Source organism: Antedon bifida, chromosome 6 (assembly GCF_963402885.1).
Source record: "Antedon bifida chromosome 6, ecAntBifi1.1, whole genome shotgun sequence".
Taxonomy (NCBI): Eukaryota; Metazoa; Echinodermata; class Crinoidea; order Comatulida; family Antedonidae; genus Antedon; species Antedon bifida.
In genome coordinates, this window is record NC_136231.1 from 1,185,449 (window position 1) to 1,204,942 (window position 19,494).

At 32.9% G+C, this 19,494-nt stretch overlaps 3 protein-coding genes across 3 annotated transcripts; all 3 read right to left on the minus strand.

The window, feature by feature from the left end:
• Positions 1 to 28: 28 nt before the first annotated feature.
• On the minus strand, positions 29 to 4,513 carry LOC144844956 (uncharacterized). Its single transcript, XM_078702071.1, has 6 exons — positions 4,144 to 4,513; positions 3,273 to 3,692; positions 2,402 to 2,821; positions 1,693 to 2,112; positions 976 to 1,392; positions 29 to 270 (listed from the first exon to the last, which is right to left on the minus strand). Exons 1-6 carry the CDS (start codon positions 4,511 to 4,513, stop codon positions 41 to 43), a joined length of 2,277 nt encoding a protein of 758 aa, XP_078558197.1. The 3' UTR covers positions 29 to 40.
• Positions 4,514 to 6,898: 2,385 nt separating this feature from the next.
• On the minus strand, positions 6,899 to 11,122 carry LOC144844957 (macrophage mannose receptor 1-like). The gene is made up of 5 exons (XM_078702072.1): positions 10,747 to 11,122; positions 9,905 to 10,324; positions 9,201 to 9,623; positions 8,479 to 8,895; positions 6,899 to 8,155 (listed from the first exon to the last, which is right to left on the minus strand). The coding sequence occupies exons 1-5, from the start codon at positions 11,120 to 11,122 to the stop codon at positions 7,905 to 7,907; spliced, it is 1,887 nt and encodes a 628-aa protein (XP_078558198.1). The 3' UTR covers positions 6,899 to 7,904.
• Positions 11,123 to 12,596: 1,474 nt separating this feature from the next.
• On the minus strand, positions 12,597 to 18,515 carry LOC144844959 (uncharacterized). The gene is made up of 8 exons (XM_078702075.1): positions 18,140 to 18,515; positions 17,385 to 17,801; positions 16,442 to 16,858; positions 15,636 to 16,046; positions 15,012 to 15,434; positions 14,472 to 14,888; positions 13,913 to 14,134; positions 12,597 to 12,613 (listed from the first exon to the last, which is right to left on the minus strand). The coding sequence occupies exons 1-8, from the start codon at positions 18,513 to 18,515 to the stop codon at positions 12,597 to 12,599; spliced, it is 2,700 nt and encodes an 899-aa protein (XP_078558201.1).
• Between the last annotated feature and the right edge of the window lie 979 nt (positions 18,516 to 19,494).

Genomic DNA, 19,494 nt, shown 5'->3' on the forward strand with positions numbered 1-19,494 from the left:
AAATTTACTTTCTTGTTTGAATAATAGCTGGTTTGTTATATTACAAACCGACCCTTTTGTTTCTAAAAACAAACTGTTTCAAATAATGCCGCTCATTGTACTTATTTACATCCTCTTCAATCTGACATCCTGCAGATGTATCAATGTGAAATCCTTGACAGTCATCTTTTCTTAAACACTGTAAAGCACATCTCATGTACTCAACTCCAAACTCAGACACTCCAGAGTTCACTCCACGAGGCTCGGCAGATTGGAAATAGACACTCATTTCTGAAAATATAAATGCCGTCTCATTTTAAACGTGACGTGCATAGGTAGGTTAAAATTATCATGAACTCACGCCACAAATGTAAACACGCACCAAGATAGAAAACACATTTTCAATCTATTGTAAAAGATGAATTATTTAAAATTCATTTGGTATCTGAAAGAAAAATACGGGCTAAAAAATGATATTTTTGGAGCTGATTTTACTTTAGGCGTAAGGTGTAGGTTATGGCCGGTTTGCTTATAGAAATCCCAAATGTTAGAACGCCCAGAAATGTCATTTAGACGCAGACGCATGAAACGTTTTCAATTTCATTTTGCCTTATTATTGACAATATAGAAAATATAGGATTGTCTTCGTTCGGCTGATCAAAACCTACTACTTGTTCCTAGAATTAACACCAAATCTTATGGACAAAAGTTATTTATGTTCTCTGCTGCTTCTCTTTGGAATTCTCTCCCTCGTCATTTTACTAAATCAACTTCTATTGCTATTTTTAAAAAAGAACTTAAAACGCATCTTTTTTAACATCCAATATAAGCGCCTTTGATTTTTACTTCGATTTAGTTGATTCTGGCGCTATACAAATACCTAAATTATTATTATTATTATAAATCAGTTTTTTTTTGCTTGTATTTTCAATATTAAATCGAATTTTAATTTTAAAATGATACGGTATTTATTTACACCTCAAACTAATCACTTACCCTGCTCACAGATATATCCGTCAGAGTTTGAGTTCAAATCAGCGGTCGCATCAATGTCTAGGAGCATCATACCTTTAGTATCAATTCTGGTGCCAGCTATAACTTCTCTGCTAGTGCCCGGATCTTCCGGATTCCACGCAATCGAAGAATCAAACTCTTGTCCTGTTTCCCATTTCCAGTTTGTATCTTCGTTACCTAATCCCGCCTGACGTGATAATCCGATGGCGTATATACCTTCTTTGTAAACGGTATTAACGTAGCCAAGTACTGCAGTAACTTCATCATTGGTAAGAAGAGTAGCAAGATATCCACCAGAAGACTCACATGTAGCTCTTGCATCAGACCACGTCATTATTGTTTCATAACGTAACGTCGTTACAACATAACGTGACAACTTGTATAATAATTCAGCATAATCTTTGGAGAAATATAAGAAAGTGCATAAAAACCCATCTCACCTAATTAGAAAAACGTCAGTTGTAATAATTATTCTGTGATCTTTGTAAACATTTCGTCTGTGAAAACAAAGGCCCTCTCCATTATAAGAAGAATTACACAATGTATTGCATATTATTAACAAGATAGTTTTTGTCTTAGTGTTTTTGGGTCATCTGTTTTGAGTCAGTCCTAGAATGTTTGAGGTTGAGGCGAGTAGGTGACAATTGTCACATCATTATCTATCATGCGCAGTTGAAAACACTGACATAAATTACTTACTTTCTTCGCAAATGAAGCCCTTGAAGTACGTGTTCAAATCCTCGTCTTCATAAACGTCCACCAATCCGACACTATTGGTAAAAATGGCAACACCAGCTCTTTTGCTCTTGATGCTATCGGGATCACCAGGAAGCCATGGAATAATAGAGGAATCGAATTCTTGGTTTGTTTCCCATTTCCAGTTTGTATCTTCGTTACCTAATCCCGCCTGACGAGATAGTCCGATGGCGTAACCACTTGCTCCGTAGACGGTATTAACGTAGTCGAGTACTGCAGTAACTTCATCATTGTTAAGAAAAGTAACAAGATAGCCACCAGAAGACTCACATGTAACCTTTGCGTCTGCCCATGTCGTTACGTGTTGTTCGTTAAACATCGTCACAATGTACCGTGACAGACTATACTGTAAAGCAGCATCGCCTTTGAAATAACAAAAATTAAATCACACATCAACATTTGAAGCATTGCTTTTCTTGGTTTATTCAATTGCCTTCGGCATACATTAATAGCAATTTGTTCAAACGTGTGGATTTTTTTAAACATAGGAACTGAAGAAGAACAATGTCAAAGAATGAGAAAACTCTACAAACAGTATTAATGCAGAGGAAAATGTTGTTATCACTATTAACACCTTAAGATTGCCATTTCTTTTCCGTTTTCTAGGCATTTATATTTTTGGAGGAGGAATAATTGATCTCAATAAACTTACTTTCTTCACATATATACCCCTCTGAGTATGTGTTCAAAATGTTGTCTGCATCAGTATCTATCAAATAGATTCCAGTAGTATGGATTCTCACAACAGCTGCTATATTGTTGTCGCTATTAGGATCATCAGCATGCCACGTAACAGAAGAACCAAACGTTTGTCCTATTTCCCATTTCCAGTTTGTATCTACGTATTTTTTTAATCCCGCCTGACGTGATAATCCGATGACGTATTGACCTTCTCCATAAACGGTATTAACGTAGTCGAGTACCACAGTCAGTTCATCATTGGTGAGAAGACTGACAAGATAGCCTCCAGAAGACTCACAGTCAGCCTTTGCGTCAGACCAGGTCATTGGCTGTTGGTCATTTAACATCTTGACAGTGTACAGTGACCATTTGTATTTCAATTCAGAATCACCTTTGGTAAACAATGAAAATACACATACTTGGATTTTTCTTTCAATACTTTCTATTATTCTGAACAAATGAGGATTGAGGTACCCGTCATATAAAATGGTTTATATTCAATTGTTAAGTTTGTAATTGTTAATCATTTTTTATATTTGGATTAGAATAAATATTTCTAAATAAGTTTTTTAATGTAGGCTTATCGTTGTATATTTTTAATAGATTAATTTGCAATGCACAAACAAAGAATGCTTTGTTTCAAGATTATGGTTCTTTGAGCTTTCCAGTCATTTCCGTTTTCAATAAGTAATTTTTGCATTTACAGGATATTAACGGATTGAGATAAACTGTATGATCACATTTGTCATTACAATACCGGATACCCTAAATGATACAATTTATAGATAAATATAAACGGCAACAAAACATAACTTTGGTCAAGTAGTAATAATTTTACTTACTCTGTTCACATATGTACCCATCTGAGTATGTGTTCAAAATATCGTCTGCATCAGTATCTATCAAATAGATTCCAGTAGTATGGATTCTCACAACAGCTGCTATATTGTTGTCGCTATTAGGCTCATCAGCATGCCACGTAACGGAAGAACCAAACGTTTGTCCTATTTCCCATTTCCAGTTTGTATCTACGTATTTATCTAATTCCGCCTGACGTGATAATCCGATGACGTATTGACCTTCTCCGTAAACGGTATTAACGTAGTCGAGTACCACAGTCAGTTCATCATTGGTGAGAAGACTGACAAGATATCCTCCAGAAGACTCACAGTCAGCCTTTGCATCAGACCAGGTCATTTCTAGTTGATCATTTAACATCTTGACAGTGTACAGGGACCATTTGTATTTCAATTCAGAATAATCTTTGGTAAACAATGAAAATACACATACTTGGATTTTTCTTTCAATACTTTCTATTATTCTGAACAAATGAGGATTGAGGTACCCGTCATATAAAATGGTTTATATTCAATTGTTAAGTTTGTAATTGTTAATCATTTTTAATATTTGGATTGGAATAAATATTTCTAAATAAGTTTTTTAATGTAGGCTTATCGTTGTATATTTTTAATAGATTAATTTGCAATGCACAAACAAAGAATGCTTTGTTTCAAGATTATGGTTCTTTGAGCTTTCCAGTCATTTCCGTTTTTAATAAGTAATTTTAGTATTTACAGGATATTAACGGATTGAGATAAACTGTATGATCACATTTGTCATTACAATACCAGATACCCTAAATGATACAATTTATAGATAAATATAAACGGCAACAAAACATAACTTTGGTCAAGTAGTAATAATTTTACTTACTCTGTTCACATATGTACCCATCTGAATTTGAGTTTATTTTACCATCTGCTGGTGTGTCCATCAAAACCATATCAGTAGTACGAATTCTCACGCCAGATGTAATAGTGACATTATTATCAGGATCAGCAGGATGCCACTGAATATTAGAACCAAACTCTTGTCCTGTTTCCCATTTCCAGTTTGTATCTACGTCTCCATCTAATCCCGCCTGACGTGATAATCCGATGGCGTATATACCTGCTTCGTAAACGGTATTAACGTAGTCGAGGACTGCAGTAACTTCATCATTGTTAAGAAAAGTAGCAAGATAGCCACCAGAAGACTCACAGTCAGCCTTTGCGTCAGACCACGTCATTGGTTGGTCATTCATCTTCGTCACAGTGTACCGTGACCACTTGTATTCTAATTCAGCATCGCCTTTTGGAAGAAAATTAAATACATCAAAGTTATCGTTCTTGATTATTTATTGAAACATTTACTTTAATACATTACAGTAGGTAACCCTTTTTAATAATTGTTTTAAAAATGCTTTCAAGCACTATTTTGTGTCTTACTATTTTCGTACGTTAAAAAAAAAGTGTTGATAAGATAATTATTCTTAACAAGATAATTAATCACGATATTGATTAGGTTCTTGCACCAGACCACAAACGTATCTGTTCTCTGTGTATAATTAAGACAATCAAACACAATGGTGTACGTCTTTGCGTAACGTTTACGTTGCGCGCGTAGGTTGCGTCGCTAGTGGGAAAACCACGCTTTTGATATACAAGCACAAGGCAAGAACACTGAAAAACATGGTACATCGCGGGTTGGGGGTACGCGGGGTGAATCAGGTCAAGTCTATGGCCGACTGGAAACTGATTTTGGGTTTACAACCCCCTCAAACAAGCCCAAAAATAAATAATTCTGGTTGTATGTTTGACTGGAATATGAAAAGTTCTGTAATAAAAATGAGAGTTGCTTTTTGTTGAAGTGACGTGTATTAGTGTTTCAATTTAATTTATTTCCACAATATAATAACATACATACAGGATAATAAATGCAATGAAGTAATAATGTGGGGGGGGGGGGGAGAGTCATATAAGTTAGAAAGACTTTAAGTTTGACCCACCCGAAGATATAAAATTAAATGCGAATATGAAAAAGAAAAAAAATAGACATAAACTAATAATAAATAAAAGAAAACAAAGCTACAATCAATTTCTATTAAAAACCATATTATCCGATCTTAACAGGTCTTATAAAATATATATATTTAACGTTCATCATATCTTAAAAGTAAATAGTTCCTGTATATACTAATTTAAATTTAGAAGTTGTAGATGCAGTTTTAATATCTACATGGATTGAATTCCATAATTTAGCTCCTTGGTATTTAATAGAGTTCTTGATCAATTTGTAACATTTGTCATATTTGCGCGCGTAAACTGATTCAAAATGATCTAGATTGCCCTGGAACGCCAAACCGAGCCCTTGGCCCCAGCCTATTGTTCCTCGCTTCGCTCGCAAAATACTCAATTATCGTAAATACTATAGATAAAAATAATAAAATAAACCTCTACTTATCACGTCCAGAATCCAAGGAAAAAAGACGATGAATTTCCAGCCAACCATTGTGATCGAAGCAATCCAACTTTAGTATAACGATAACGGTTATAACAAGACGTTGTATCAATTCCCACACGTTATCATATTTAGTACCGTAATTGACGCTGCAAATTCATTATTCGCTATGTAGTAAAACATATAATACGCCAGTTATATAAGCATTATTTTGAATTAACGATTTTAAAAATTTATAATGTAGTGTGTTGTGGGAAAGATGCAAGGCCAACATATGGATAAGTAAATAATGTCATACCATGGTTATCAACTTTAACCATTCAAACAAAATGCTAAATTTCCAATTATGTTATTATTCTATGCACAGAAAACGTGTTTTAAATAATTCATGTAAGTTTTTTAAATTTTAAATTTAAAAAGGCCTATATTACATAATAAAACTTTACTTTTAAGAGAATAATAACGCAAACAATTTTAATAATGCTATAGTTATCAATTTTAACTATTCAAAAAAGATGCTAAATTTCCAATGATGTAATTATTCTATGCACAGAAAACGTGTTTTAAATAATTCATGTAAGTTTTTTAAATTTTAAATTTAAAAAGGCCTATATTACATAATAAAACTTTACTTTTAAGAGAATAATAACGCAAACAATTTTAATAATGCTATAGTTATCAATTTTAACTATTCAAAAAAGATGCTAAATTTCCAATGATGTAATTATTCTATGCACAGAAAACGTGTTTTAAATAATTCATGTAAGTTTTTTAAATTTTAAATTTAAAAAGGCCTATATTACATAATGAAACTTTACTTTTAAGAGAATAATAACGCAAACTAAATTTTAATAATGCTATAGTTATGAACTTTAAATATTCAAAAAGATGCTAAATTTCCAATGATATAATTATTCTATGCACAGAATTTTTTCATTTTTTTCATTTATTCATTTAGCATCCATTCAACAATACATTTAAAATACATAACAAAGAAAAAAACAAACAATTGGAATATTAAAATTGATTAAAACCAAAGTGAATTGATGCAAGGACGACCCATAAAATCGACATGTCAATTTATTTCCAATGGGTTATTTAAAACGTGTGTTAAATAATTCATGTAAGTTTTCAATTAAAAAATGCCTATATATTACATAATAAAACTTTACTTTTAAGAATAAACGCAAACATAATACTAAATTATCAATAATAATATAATAATACAAAAGGAAAAACAACGCTAGACGATGAAACGCCAGTTGTTGAGAATAAAACATTTTAGGTTTCGAAACGTTCTGTAAGTTCGCTTACAATGTTTTTTACAAAAAGAAATTTTGTTATACCAAAAGGCGTGGTTTAAATAATCTAAATTAAAAATATCATACAATCGCAGTGAAAATATTAAATACTTGTTAGCACACAGTGTGATATCATCTCTAGGACAATACATATTCAAAAATGCAATCGAGTATCTATAGTTTTAAAAGACATTTTGGGAATGAAGAAGTGTGACACGTTTTGTGCCTGTTCCTTGCGTTAGCCATGCTAAGAAGTCTAGGCTGATCATACTAGTATAGAAATTTTTGTTTACTTGTATTTATTGGGACTTAATTCTAAAATGGTTCAATACATAACAAGTGCAATATTAAGTATAATGAATACAAAGAACATTATTGAAAGATCACAAATATATCTAATATAACTACAATAAAGCCCTTATCATAATCTAAGAAATGAGTTAAGGTGGTTGGTTTTTCAATCTAAAGATCATCTAATAAAATACCGTATTATACTCTCTTTCTTTATCCCTCCGATTACTACCGTAATCGCTTTAAGTTAATGTCGTCATAGAGGTAACATTAGGGTAAATCAATATTTCAATTTTAGTTTTTAAAAAAGCATAGATAAATATACTTATGCATGATTTAATGATGCTAATACAATGCAAATAGTATGGAAAAATATTATTGTTCAGGCAGTTAACAGTTAAGGGAAAAGGCCGTTTCAAGAGGTACCTCTGATGACAAATGTTCACTGGAAACCTTTTCCAAACTCCTATTTCATGAAACTGTATTAATTCTATGTTTTGTTTTGTTAACATTCTTTAGTTCGGGCTGTGTTTGAACTATTTAATTATAGTCATGTTTTTGTCACTCAAACGCATCTCATCTGAGCATTGGGGAATTGTAATGTTATTCATATAAAAGTCCGACTTTCTTGTTTCTAAAAACAAACTGTTTCAAATAATGCCGATCATTGTACTTCTTTACATCCTCTTCAATCTGACATCCTGCAGATGTATCAATGTGAAATCCTTGACAGTTATCTTTTCTTAAACAATGTAAAGCACATCTTATGTACTCAACTGTCATTTTAACTCCAAACTCAGACACTCCAGAGTTCACTCCACGAGGCTCGACAAATTGGAAATAAACACTGGTATCTGAAAGACAAATACGGACTCGGAAAATGATATATGTTGGAGTTGATTTTTGATGTGTAGGTTGTAGCCGGTTTGCTTATAGAAATCCCAAATGTTACAATGCTCAGAAATGTCATTTGGAAATAAACACGCAGACGCATGAAACGTGTTCAATTTCATTTTGACTTATTTTTGACAATATAGAAATTATCGGATTAGAAATTATAAATCGTTTTTTTTTTGCTTGTATGTTTATATTTCCAATATTAAAACCTGATTGATTTTTTTTAATGATACGGTAGGCCTTACTTGGTACATATTTACACCTCAAACAAATCACTTACCCTGCTCACAGATATATCCGTCAGAGTTTGAGTTCAAATCAGCGGTCGCATCAATGTCTAGGAGCCTCATACCTTTAGTATCAATTCTGGTGCCAGCTATAACTTCTCTGCTAGTGCCCGGATCTTCCGGATTCCACGCAATCGAAGAATCAAAATCTTGTCCTGTTTCCCATTTCCAGTTTGTATCTTCGTTATCTAATCCCGCCTGACGTGATAATCCGATGGCGTATATACCTTCTTTGTAAACGGTATTAACGTAGCTAAGTACTGCAGTAACTTCATCATTGGTAAGAAGAGTAGCAAGATATCCACCAGAAGACTCACATGTAGCTCTTGCATCAGACCACGTCATTATTGTTTCATAACGTAACGTCGTTACAACGTACCGTGACAACTTGTATAATAATTCAGCATAATCTTTTGAGAAAAATAAAAAAGTGCATAAAAACCCATCTCACCTAATTAGAAAAACGTCATTTGTAATAATTATTCTGTGATCTTTGTTAACATTTCGTCTGTGAAAACAAAGACCCTCTCCATTATAAGAAGAATTACATAAGGTACTGTATTGCATATTATTAACAAGATAGTTTTTGTCTTAGTGTTTTTGGGTCATCTGTTTTGAGTCAGTCCTAGAATGTTTGAGGTTGAGGCGAGTAGGTGACTATTGTCACATCATTATCTATCATGCGCAGCTGGAAACACTGACATAAATTACTTACTTTCTTCGCAAATGAAGCCCTTGAAGTACGTGTTCAAATCCTCGTCTTCATTAACGTCCACCAATTTGACACTATTGGTAAAAATGGCAACACCAGCTCTTTTGCTATTGATACTATTGGGATCACCAGGAACCCATGGGATAATAGAGGAATCGAATTCTTGGTCTGTTTCCCATTTCCAGTTTTTGTCATTGTTTATTTCTAATCCCGCCTGACGAGATAGTCCGATGGCGTATCCACTTGCTCCGTAGACGGTATTAACGTAGTCGAGGACTGCAGTAACTTCATCATTGTTAAGAAAAGTAACAAGATAGCCACCAGAAGACTCACATGTAACCTTTGCGTCTGGCCATGTCGTTACGTGTTGTTCGTTAAACATCGTCACAATGTACCGTGACAGACTATACTGTAAAGCAGCATCGCCTTTGAAATAACAAAAATTAAATCACACATCAACATTTGAAGCATTGCTTTTCTTGGTTTATTCAATTGCCTTCGGCATTCATTAATAGCAATTTGTTCAAACGTGTGGATTTTTTAAACATAGGAACTGAAGAAGAACAATGTCACAGAATGACATAACTCTACAAACAGTATTAATGCAGAGGAAAATGTTGTTATCACTATTAACACCTTAAGATTGCCATTTCTTTTCTAGGCATTTATATTTTAGGAGGAGGAATAATTGATCTCAATAAACTTACTTTCTTCACATATATACCCATCTGAGTATGTGTTCAACATATCCTCTGCATCAGTATCTATCAAATAGATTCCAGTAGTATGGATTCTCACAACAGCTGCTATATTGTTCTCGCTATTAGGATCATCAGCATGCCACGTAACAGAAGAACCAAACGTTTGTCCTATTTCCCATTTCCAGTTTGTATCTACGTCTTTATCTAATCCCGCCTGACGTGATAATCCGATGGCGTATTTGCCTTCTCCATAAACGGTATTAACGTAGTCGAGTACCACAGTCAGTTCATCATTGGTGAGAAGACTGACAAGATATCCTCCAGAAGACTCACAGTCAGCCTTTGCATCAGACCAGGTCATTTCTAGTTGATCATTTAACATCTTGACAGTGTACAGGGACCATTTGTATTTCAATTCAGAATCACCTTTGGTAAACAATGAAAATACACATACTTGGAAAATCTTCTATAAACAATTCTTTCTGTTTATTTCTACTTTCTAAACAATCATCATATAATATGGTTCATATTCAATTGTTTTCAAAAGTTTGTAACCCAGGGTGTTTAACCATTTTTAATATTTGGATTAGAATAAATATCTCTAAATAAATTTTTTAATGTAGGCTTATCGTTGTATATTTTTAATAGATTTATTTGCAATGCACAAACAAAAAATGCTCCATTGCAAGATTATGGTTCTCTCAGCTTTCCAGTCATTGCCGTTATCGATAATTTTAAAATTTACAGGATTTGTCATTAAAATACCGGATACCCTAGATAATACAATTTATAGATAATAAAGGGCAACAAGAAATAACTTTTGGTCGATTAGTAATAATCTTACTTACTCTGTTCACATATGTACCCATCTGAATTTGAGTTTATTTTACCATCTGCTTGTGTGTCCATCAAATCCATATCAGTAGTACGAATTCTTATGCCAGCTGTAATAGCGACTTCAGTATTAGGATCATAAGGATTCCACGCAATATTAGAACCAAACTCTTGTCCTGTTTCCCATTTCCAGTTTGCATCTACGTCTCTATCTAATCCCGCCTGACGTGATAATCCGATGGCGTATATACCTGCTCCATAAACGGTATCAACGTAGTCGAGGACTGTTTTCAATTCATCCTTGGTATGAAAACTAACCAGATAGCCTCCAGAAGACTCACAGTCAGCCTTTACGTCAGACCACGTCATTGGCTGTTGGTCATTTAACATCTTGACAGTGTACCGGGACCACTTGTATTCTAATTCAGCATCGCCTTTGGAGAACAATGAACATTTGTTTTGAGCAATTCTTCCATAAATATATTCGAGAAAAGAGGATTGTCTTTCCAACAATCTGAACACCAAGATTTATTGGAAGACAATGGGAATACATTTTGCGATTTTTAAGTCTATAACCAAGTTTCTTTAATTGAAAGGTTATTACTTACTGAATCCAATGATAAACTGCACAGAGAAGAAACATAGGTGAATCTTTGAATAAAACATTGTTGACAGTATATGAAGCCGAAGTGCCGATAACAAGTTATAAGTAATATGTACAGGAATGTTTAAAGTGATAGAATATATAAAGGAATTATTTATTTTTTTAATAGCTTCCTCCGTGGTTTATTGATTCAAAATTAATATTTCATTTTCGAAATGATAACAAGCTACACGAATCAATTACAATAACTGTAGAAACGAAAGTAGGATTTTCATTAACAATAAAATATATAAATTGTGGTTTTTTAACACAATACAATAATATCTTTGATATATAATAATAGACACGCTATCTCCATGCGACGTGCTTTACGTATGAAAACAATTATACTTTACTTTATTTAGAATTTCTTCCTTTTTTGTTATTGTTTTATTAATATCCAGTCTGCGATTATTACAATAATATCTACAATTAAATACACAATGAAAGGTAGAAATCGTCGTTCTAATATTATTCAAAATTTAATTTATCTAGAATTTTATAGCTATTTCTACTTTTTAAACGAGTATACGTTTTGCTCATTAATTAATTTTTATTCGATTTTCCATTAATACCAGCTCATACACCTTTTTTTAAATAAGGAATTATTTTTTTAATTTGTAACTCCACCTTATCTTTTAAAATTGAAGTATTGTTAGATCTTTTTATTTTTGTTTATTTTAACTTTCTCTACTCGCTCATTCAATCCATCGCCAATCCAAAGCGTCGATTTTATTTATTTATGGTATGTTTTGGTATTATCGTTGTTGTTTGTTATTTAATCAAATAATTTTTTTTATTCATTCATGGCAGCAGTGTTATACAGTACACTTGCCTTGCTTAGATCGTGTTGCAGCTACAGATAAACCCTTTGATCCATCCTGTTGCCATGGTTATACTTTTTAGTCAATACTTTTCGAGTTAGTCATAGAAAATTATCTCCCACTAAAGGTTCCGTCGTTTTAAACCTTGGTGCCATCTTAACGCTTTGTAAGAAGGAAAGAACAAATGGTATAAGTGCTTTTGCTTGCATTTATTATAGTTTAATTGGCGAATACGGTATTAAAATACAATAGTAAAATAGATCAACAATTTTAAATCCGTAAAAAACCCAATGATTGATATCAATTTCTAAACTGACGCTAAACAACTGTATAAATGTAGGCCTATTTTTTGTCAATAAGTGAGTCAATAAAAAGGACAAACATACCAAAATAGAGACTACCAGAGTGCATAACCTAAAGAATAACAAAACAAAAATGCTTAAATAAACGATTACAAATAAAATTAATTATTTTTTAAAATATTTATCTCGTAAACTGGACGGCAACTCACACCTACAGACGAGGAAAGTAAAATAGAGCATTTCAAACAATCCGTTTTATTTATGAATAAAAACTAAGGTCATTTTACTTTTAAAGTCTGAGAGTTGATATCAATGCATTTAAGAGTTTGAAATTGTATAATATCAAAGGTATATTTTTTAGTACTTTATGATAATATACCAGCTATAGCATTATATCTTTTTTAATTGGGGTGTTGTACAAATGGTGCATAAAACAAATGGAAAAAGAATTAATTAAATCGTGACATGATTATCAACTTTAATTATGGTATTGTTGTATTGTTTCATTACTTTTTGATATTGTTGACCATTGATAGAAATTAATAGATATATGATATACTGAAACAATATTCAAACATACTATAAAATAATGCTATTATTCTATGCGCATAAAGCGAAAATACTTTCTTTTTAAAGGGAACATTATGATTTGTTTTTGAATTCAAAACATGAATTAAATAACACACAAAAATGGTGCAGTAAAACTAATTGAACCAGGATAACCAACAATGTTTTTTAAAACATTAATTACTTAAATTATTAATAATTAAGTTAATTAAATTATATTATTTGAAAATAATATAATTTGTTTCCAATAGAGTTCTTAGTAACAATTATGAGTCAAGTGTTTAATAGTAGTTTTGATCCCTGTGGTCGTCTTACTCGTGCCTCTTAGGCCTATAGGTATTGCTTTTATTTTAATTTATGCAGCCTTGATGTTACTATTAATGCTACGTTATCTATTGACCATCACTAAACAAATGATATATAAATAAGTATATACAATTGCAACAATTGTACTAGTAGTAGAGTTCCATACGGAGTTTTGACTTAATATTAGTAAAAAGATAAATATGTTGGCACATATGGCGTTTCATACATACTAAAAAAAATAAATAAAAAAGACAACAAATACAGACTTGGTGTCTACCAATGTACTTTAAGAGCATAATGCACTTAAATGCGGTGTTTTATAGTCTACAGGTCTTTAAAAATATATTGCCTTTATGATGTCAGAATAAATATACACTATAATATACATCATTTAACAATTATTAGTCTATATACTTTTAATAAGCTAAAACTTTTAATAAGCGTAAATTGTGGTCAAACTGTCTGTTTATTGAGACGTTTTTTCTCTGTGATCACAGTACAATTAACTGAATAATAGCTGGTTTGTTATATTACAAACCGACTCTTTTGTTTCTAAAAACAAACTGTTTCAAATATTGCCGTTCATTGTACTCATTTAAATCCTCTTCAATCTGACATCCTGCGGATGTATCAATGTGAAATCCTTGACAGTTATCTTTTCTTAAACACTGTAAAGCACATCTCATGTACTCAACTCCAAACTCAGACACTCCAGAGTTCACTCCACGAGGCTCGGCAGATTGGAAATAAACACTCATATCTGAAAATACAAATGTCGTCTCATTTTAAGCGTGACGTGCATAGGCATATGTTAAAATTATTCTGAACTCACGCCCACCAATTTGAACATGCACCAAGATAGAAAACACAATCATTTTCAATCTAGATGAAGAATTTAAAATTCTGTTATCTTTCTTCAGTTTAGAAATTATCAGATTAATTCGCAATTGTAATATTAAGTGATGGGTTTGTGTACTAAATGAAGGAAAAATTACTTTTAAATAGGTTTGTATCTTTCTGAATTTGAAAGATTACGAAACGAATTAAATACTGTGTAAGTTTGTTTTCATTTCTTAAAACAATGGAGATTCACTTACCCTGCTCACAGATATATCCATCAGAGTTTGAGTTCAAATCATCGGTCGCATCAATGTCTAGGAGCATCATACCTTTAGTATCAATTCTGGTGCCAGCTATAACTTCTCTGCTAGTGCCCGGATCTTCCGGATTCCACGCAATCGCAGAATCAAACTCTTGTCCTGTTTCCCATTTCCAGTTTGTATCTTCGTTTATGTCTAAACCAGCCTGACGTGATAATCCGATGGCGTAGATGCCGTTCTGAACAGAATTAACATGCTGGAGTACTGCAGTAACTTCACCATTGGTGAGAAGACTAGCAAGATAGCCACCAGTAGACTCACAGTCAGCCTTTGCATCAGACCACGTCATTGTTGTTCCAGAATGTAATGTCGTTAAAATGTACCGTGAACGCTTGTGCACAAATTCAGCATAACCTTTGGAAATTAAGGTTCATATTGTAAGATCAATTAATAGCTACTGGAGATTAATTACTACAAATACAGCTCTACTCTAATATTTGAAAACACGGTGTGAATAAAAATGGTTCTTATAATTACTTTCTTCGCAAATGAAGCCCTTGAAGTACGTGTTCAAATCCTCGTCTGCATCAACGTCCACCAACTCAACACTATTGGTAAAAATGGCAACACCAGCTCTTTTGCTATTGATGCTATTGGGATCACCAGGAACCCATGGGATAATAGAGGAATTGAAGTCTTGGTCTGTTTCCCATTTCCAGTTTTTGTCATTGTTTATTTCTAATCCCGCCTGACGAGATAGTCCGATGGCGTATCCACTTGCTCCGTAGACGGTATTAACATAGTCGAGTACTGCAGTAACTTCATCATTGTTAAGAAGGGTAACAAGATAGCCACCAGAAGACTGACAGTCAGCTCTTGCATCAGACCACGTCGTTTTCTTTGTGTCGTCTAACATTGCTACAGTGTACCATGACAAACTGTAATATAATCTTGGATCACCTAAAATACATATTTAAAAAACGTTGTTTTTCTTAATTAGTTATTTCTTAATAACAATTCAATATTTAACTGAAACTGTTTTAAAACAAAAAAGTCTTTACGAAGTTATAAAACATCTATAACGACATTAATATACCAATCATACAGCAACGCAATGTTTTATGACTAAAAATGTTTGTTTCGTATCCATGATAAACTTACTCTGTTCACATATGTATCCATCTACGTTTAAACTCGCCTCTGCTTTCCTGTCTTTCAACACAGCATCCTCAGTACGAATCCTAACGCCAGCTGTTTTGTTGATGTCAACATTAGGTTCATCGGGGTACCAGCTGATATAAGAACCAACAAACTCTTGTCCTATTTCCCACCTCCAGTTTGTATCTTCGTTACCTAATCCCGCCTGACGTGATAATCCGATGGCGTAAATGCCTGCTCCATAAACGGTATTAACGTAGTCGAGTACCACATTCAGTTCATCATTGGTAAGAAGACTGACAAGATAGCTTCCAGAAGACTCACAGTCAGCTTTTGCATTAGACCACGTCATTGATGTTTGATCCTTTAACATCTTTACAGCGTACCGTGACCACTTGTATGTTAATTCATTATCTAAATAAGTACAGTAAATATAATGTATAAACAATTAGGTTAATGATGAATGAGAATTCTGTATATTGCCTTTTTAGTCTGAAGATTGATTTAACTATCAATGTATAATAAATTGATAAAGTTACAACTCAGGCACTGTGTTAACAATCGGTTTAAAAAATACTACAGTATACTTTTGCCATTATCGGTACTACTAAAAAAGTAAAATGGTACTTAAAATTGGTCCAATATATGCAGAAATGTGATTTCAACGGATTTTAAGTTTATAATTTATCTCATAAACAAAAACATTATTTAAAAATGGGGCCTAAAATGCAAAATGTTTTTCGTGTAGAAGTGGCTTTCAGACTGTAGAGTTTTTGATGGCGTAATAATTTAAACTTTAATTCACTTACTCAGTTCGCATATATAACCGTCTGCGTTCAAACTAGCCTCTGTATCAGTGTCCATCAACACAGAATTAGTAGTATGAATTCTCACGCCAGCTTTACTCGTTACATTAGTGTCGGGATAGTTGCGATTCCACGCAATATTAGAACCAAACTCTTGTCCTACTTCCCACTTCCAGTTTGTATCTACGCTTCCATCTAATCCCGCCTGACGTGATAATCCGATGACGTATACACCTGCTCCGCAAAAAACGTTAACATAGTCACGCACTAAATTCAGTTCATCATCGGTAAAAAAGCTAACAAGTTCATAGCCTCCAGAAGACTCACAACCAGCCTTTGCGTCAGACCACGTCGTTGTTGATTGGGTATTCAACTTCGTCACAGTGTACCATGACCACCTGTAGATTAATTCACCATATTCTTTGGAAGACAATGAAAATAGAGACATTTGTGATGTTCGTGAATTCTCGTGGAATTTGCTATAAACGTTTACTATCAATAAGAAACTACTATCATGAAACAGGATCATGGTGTATGGATAGTCCTACCTACGATGGTGGAACTCGAACCTAACATACAAACCTAATAATAAAAATTGTTAAGTTTGCAACTTGTCTTTGGTAATTCAATAATACTATTATATAACTAAGACAACAAATTGTCTGCCACTTTTAATAAGCCTTGAACGCATAACAACAAAGACGGGATTTTTACTATAATCTCATGATACCAGTGACTTCAATTTTCATTATCGTTACTAATAAACAAAATCAAAATAATATCAAACATTTTTCTACTTTGTCCTCTAACGGATTTGGACTGTTATTTAATTTAAGTTTAAATAATACCGTAATATCAACAAATAGAAATATAATGATATGCATATGGGTTGGTAGAATAACCTAACCATGTTTGTGATTTTCTCTTGGAAAGAAAAAAAACTTACTATATTCACATATATACCCATCTGAGTTTGAGTTCAAAGTAGTCTCTGCATCACTGTCCCTCAAAGCAATATCCGTAGTATCAATTCTCACGACAGTTTTACTCGCTACGCTATTGTCAGGATTAGGAGGACTCCATGTAATAATAGAAGAATTAAAATTCTGTTCTGTGTCCCACTTCCAGTTTGCATCTACGTCTTTATCTAATCCCGCCTGACGTGATAATCCGATAGCGTATACACCTTCTCCGTAAACGGTATTGACGTAGTCGAGGACTGTTGTCAATTCATCATTTGTAAGAAAACTAAGAAGATAGCCTCCATAATACACACAGTCAGCTTTTGCGTCAGACCACGTCATTGCTGGTTGATCATGTAACATCTTCACAGTGTACCGGGACCACTTGTAATTTAAATTACCTTTGGAGAAAAAAACATAAAACAAGATAGCATTACGCTGTAATGTTCTTGCAATATATAAACAATTATATTTATTGTGAAGGTTATTGTAGATTAAATCATGGAAGAATTATTTAGTGTATGTAATTGTAATTTTATTTAGCTTTTTTAATATTTTTTTTTTTATATTATATATTTCAAATTCAATACTACCTACCTTGTTGAAGTAGTACCTTATTAATTTATATTTTGTAATTGTTTATAAAAGATGAAAGAAAAAAAATAAATGTTTACGTTGAAGTAATACTTCCATGATCTAATTTTTTGGTAGACGAGTAATGATTCCTCAATAAACTTACTCTGTTCACATATATAACCATCTATGTGTGACCTTAATGTATCCTCTGCATTATAGTCTTTCAACTTAACATCAGAAGTATGAATTGTCACGCCAGCTATTTCATGTTTGTTACTGTTAGGCTCATCATGGTACCACTCAATATTAGAACCAAACTCTTGTCCAATTTCCCACCTCCAGTTTGCATCTACGTCTTTATCTAATCCCGCCTGACGGGATAATCCGATAGCGTATACACCTTTTCCGTAAACGGTATTAACATGCTGGAGTACTGCAGTAACTTCACCATTGGTAAGAAGACTGACAAGATATCCACCAGAAGACTTACAGTCAGCTTTTGCGTCAGACCAGGTCATGTTTGGCTTGTACTCCAACATCTTCACAGTGTACTGGGACCACTTGTACTGTAATTTATCATCGCCTTTAGAAGACAATCAACCAAAATCAACGCTGTCATTCTTGCTGTATTAGCAGTTACTTTCATAGCAATGACGATAACATTTTTAATATAAAATAGTCATAAACTTCTGGTTGAGATTTATCCCATCAAGTTTGATAATTAAATTTATATAAAATAAATGTAATAATAGTTTTTAAACTTCTTTCGTCTTTAATTATACATTTCCAATAATGCAAAGTAACATATGTTAAAGTATTTCACTTTAACAATATTGGAAGTAACTGGATCAATCTATCAAGATGGTCTTAATTTGAAATATAAAGCCTAACATACATTCTAGTTTTAATGTTATTGATGAACATTTATAAAGCCTACTTACTGAATCCAATGATAAATTGTACAGAGAAGAAACATAGGTACTGGATCATTGAAAAAAACATGTTGACTTGAGTGAGTTGAAATCGAAGTAAAGAACATATATGAAATAGAATATCAAAAATTCCATCAACTGTGGTGTATTGATTTGACATTAATGTTATAATTGGGAAATAACAACGTACACGAATCAACTACAGTTATCAATAAATGAACAAAAGACAAGTAGAGTTTTCATTTACAATAAAAAAAATTATTATTGCCTATTTCCTCTGCAATTTATATATTTTTTTATATTTTTCTTAAAAATGTGCCGATCTCAAACGTTGGAACTCATACCATGAAGGAACATAACCCCTTGTTTGTTGTCGAATGCATTAAGTGTATCACATGTCTTCAAATAGTGCTACCGTATCTAGAAAGGACACGGCACTTGCCAACCAATTACACTATCCAAACACAGTACTTTCATTTTTCTATAGATTTATATTTTACGTTAATCAATCGCAGTTCAACTCAATTATGTATACAATGAGTAAAGCAGAAATAGTCGTTTAACAAAATCAATGTAAATTATATAG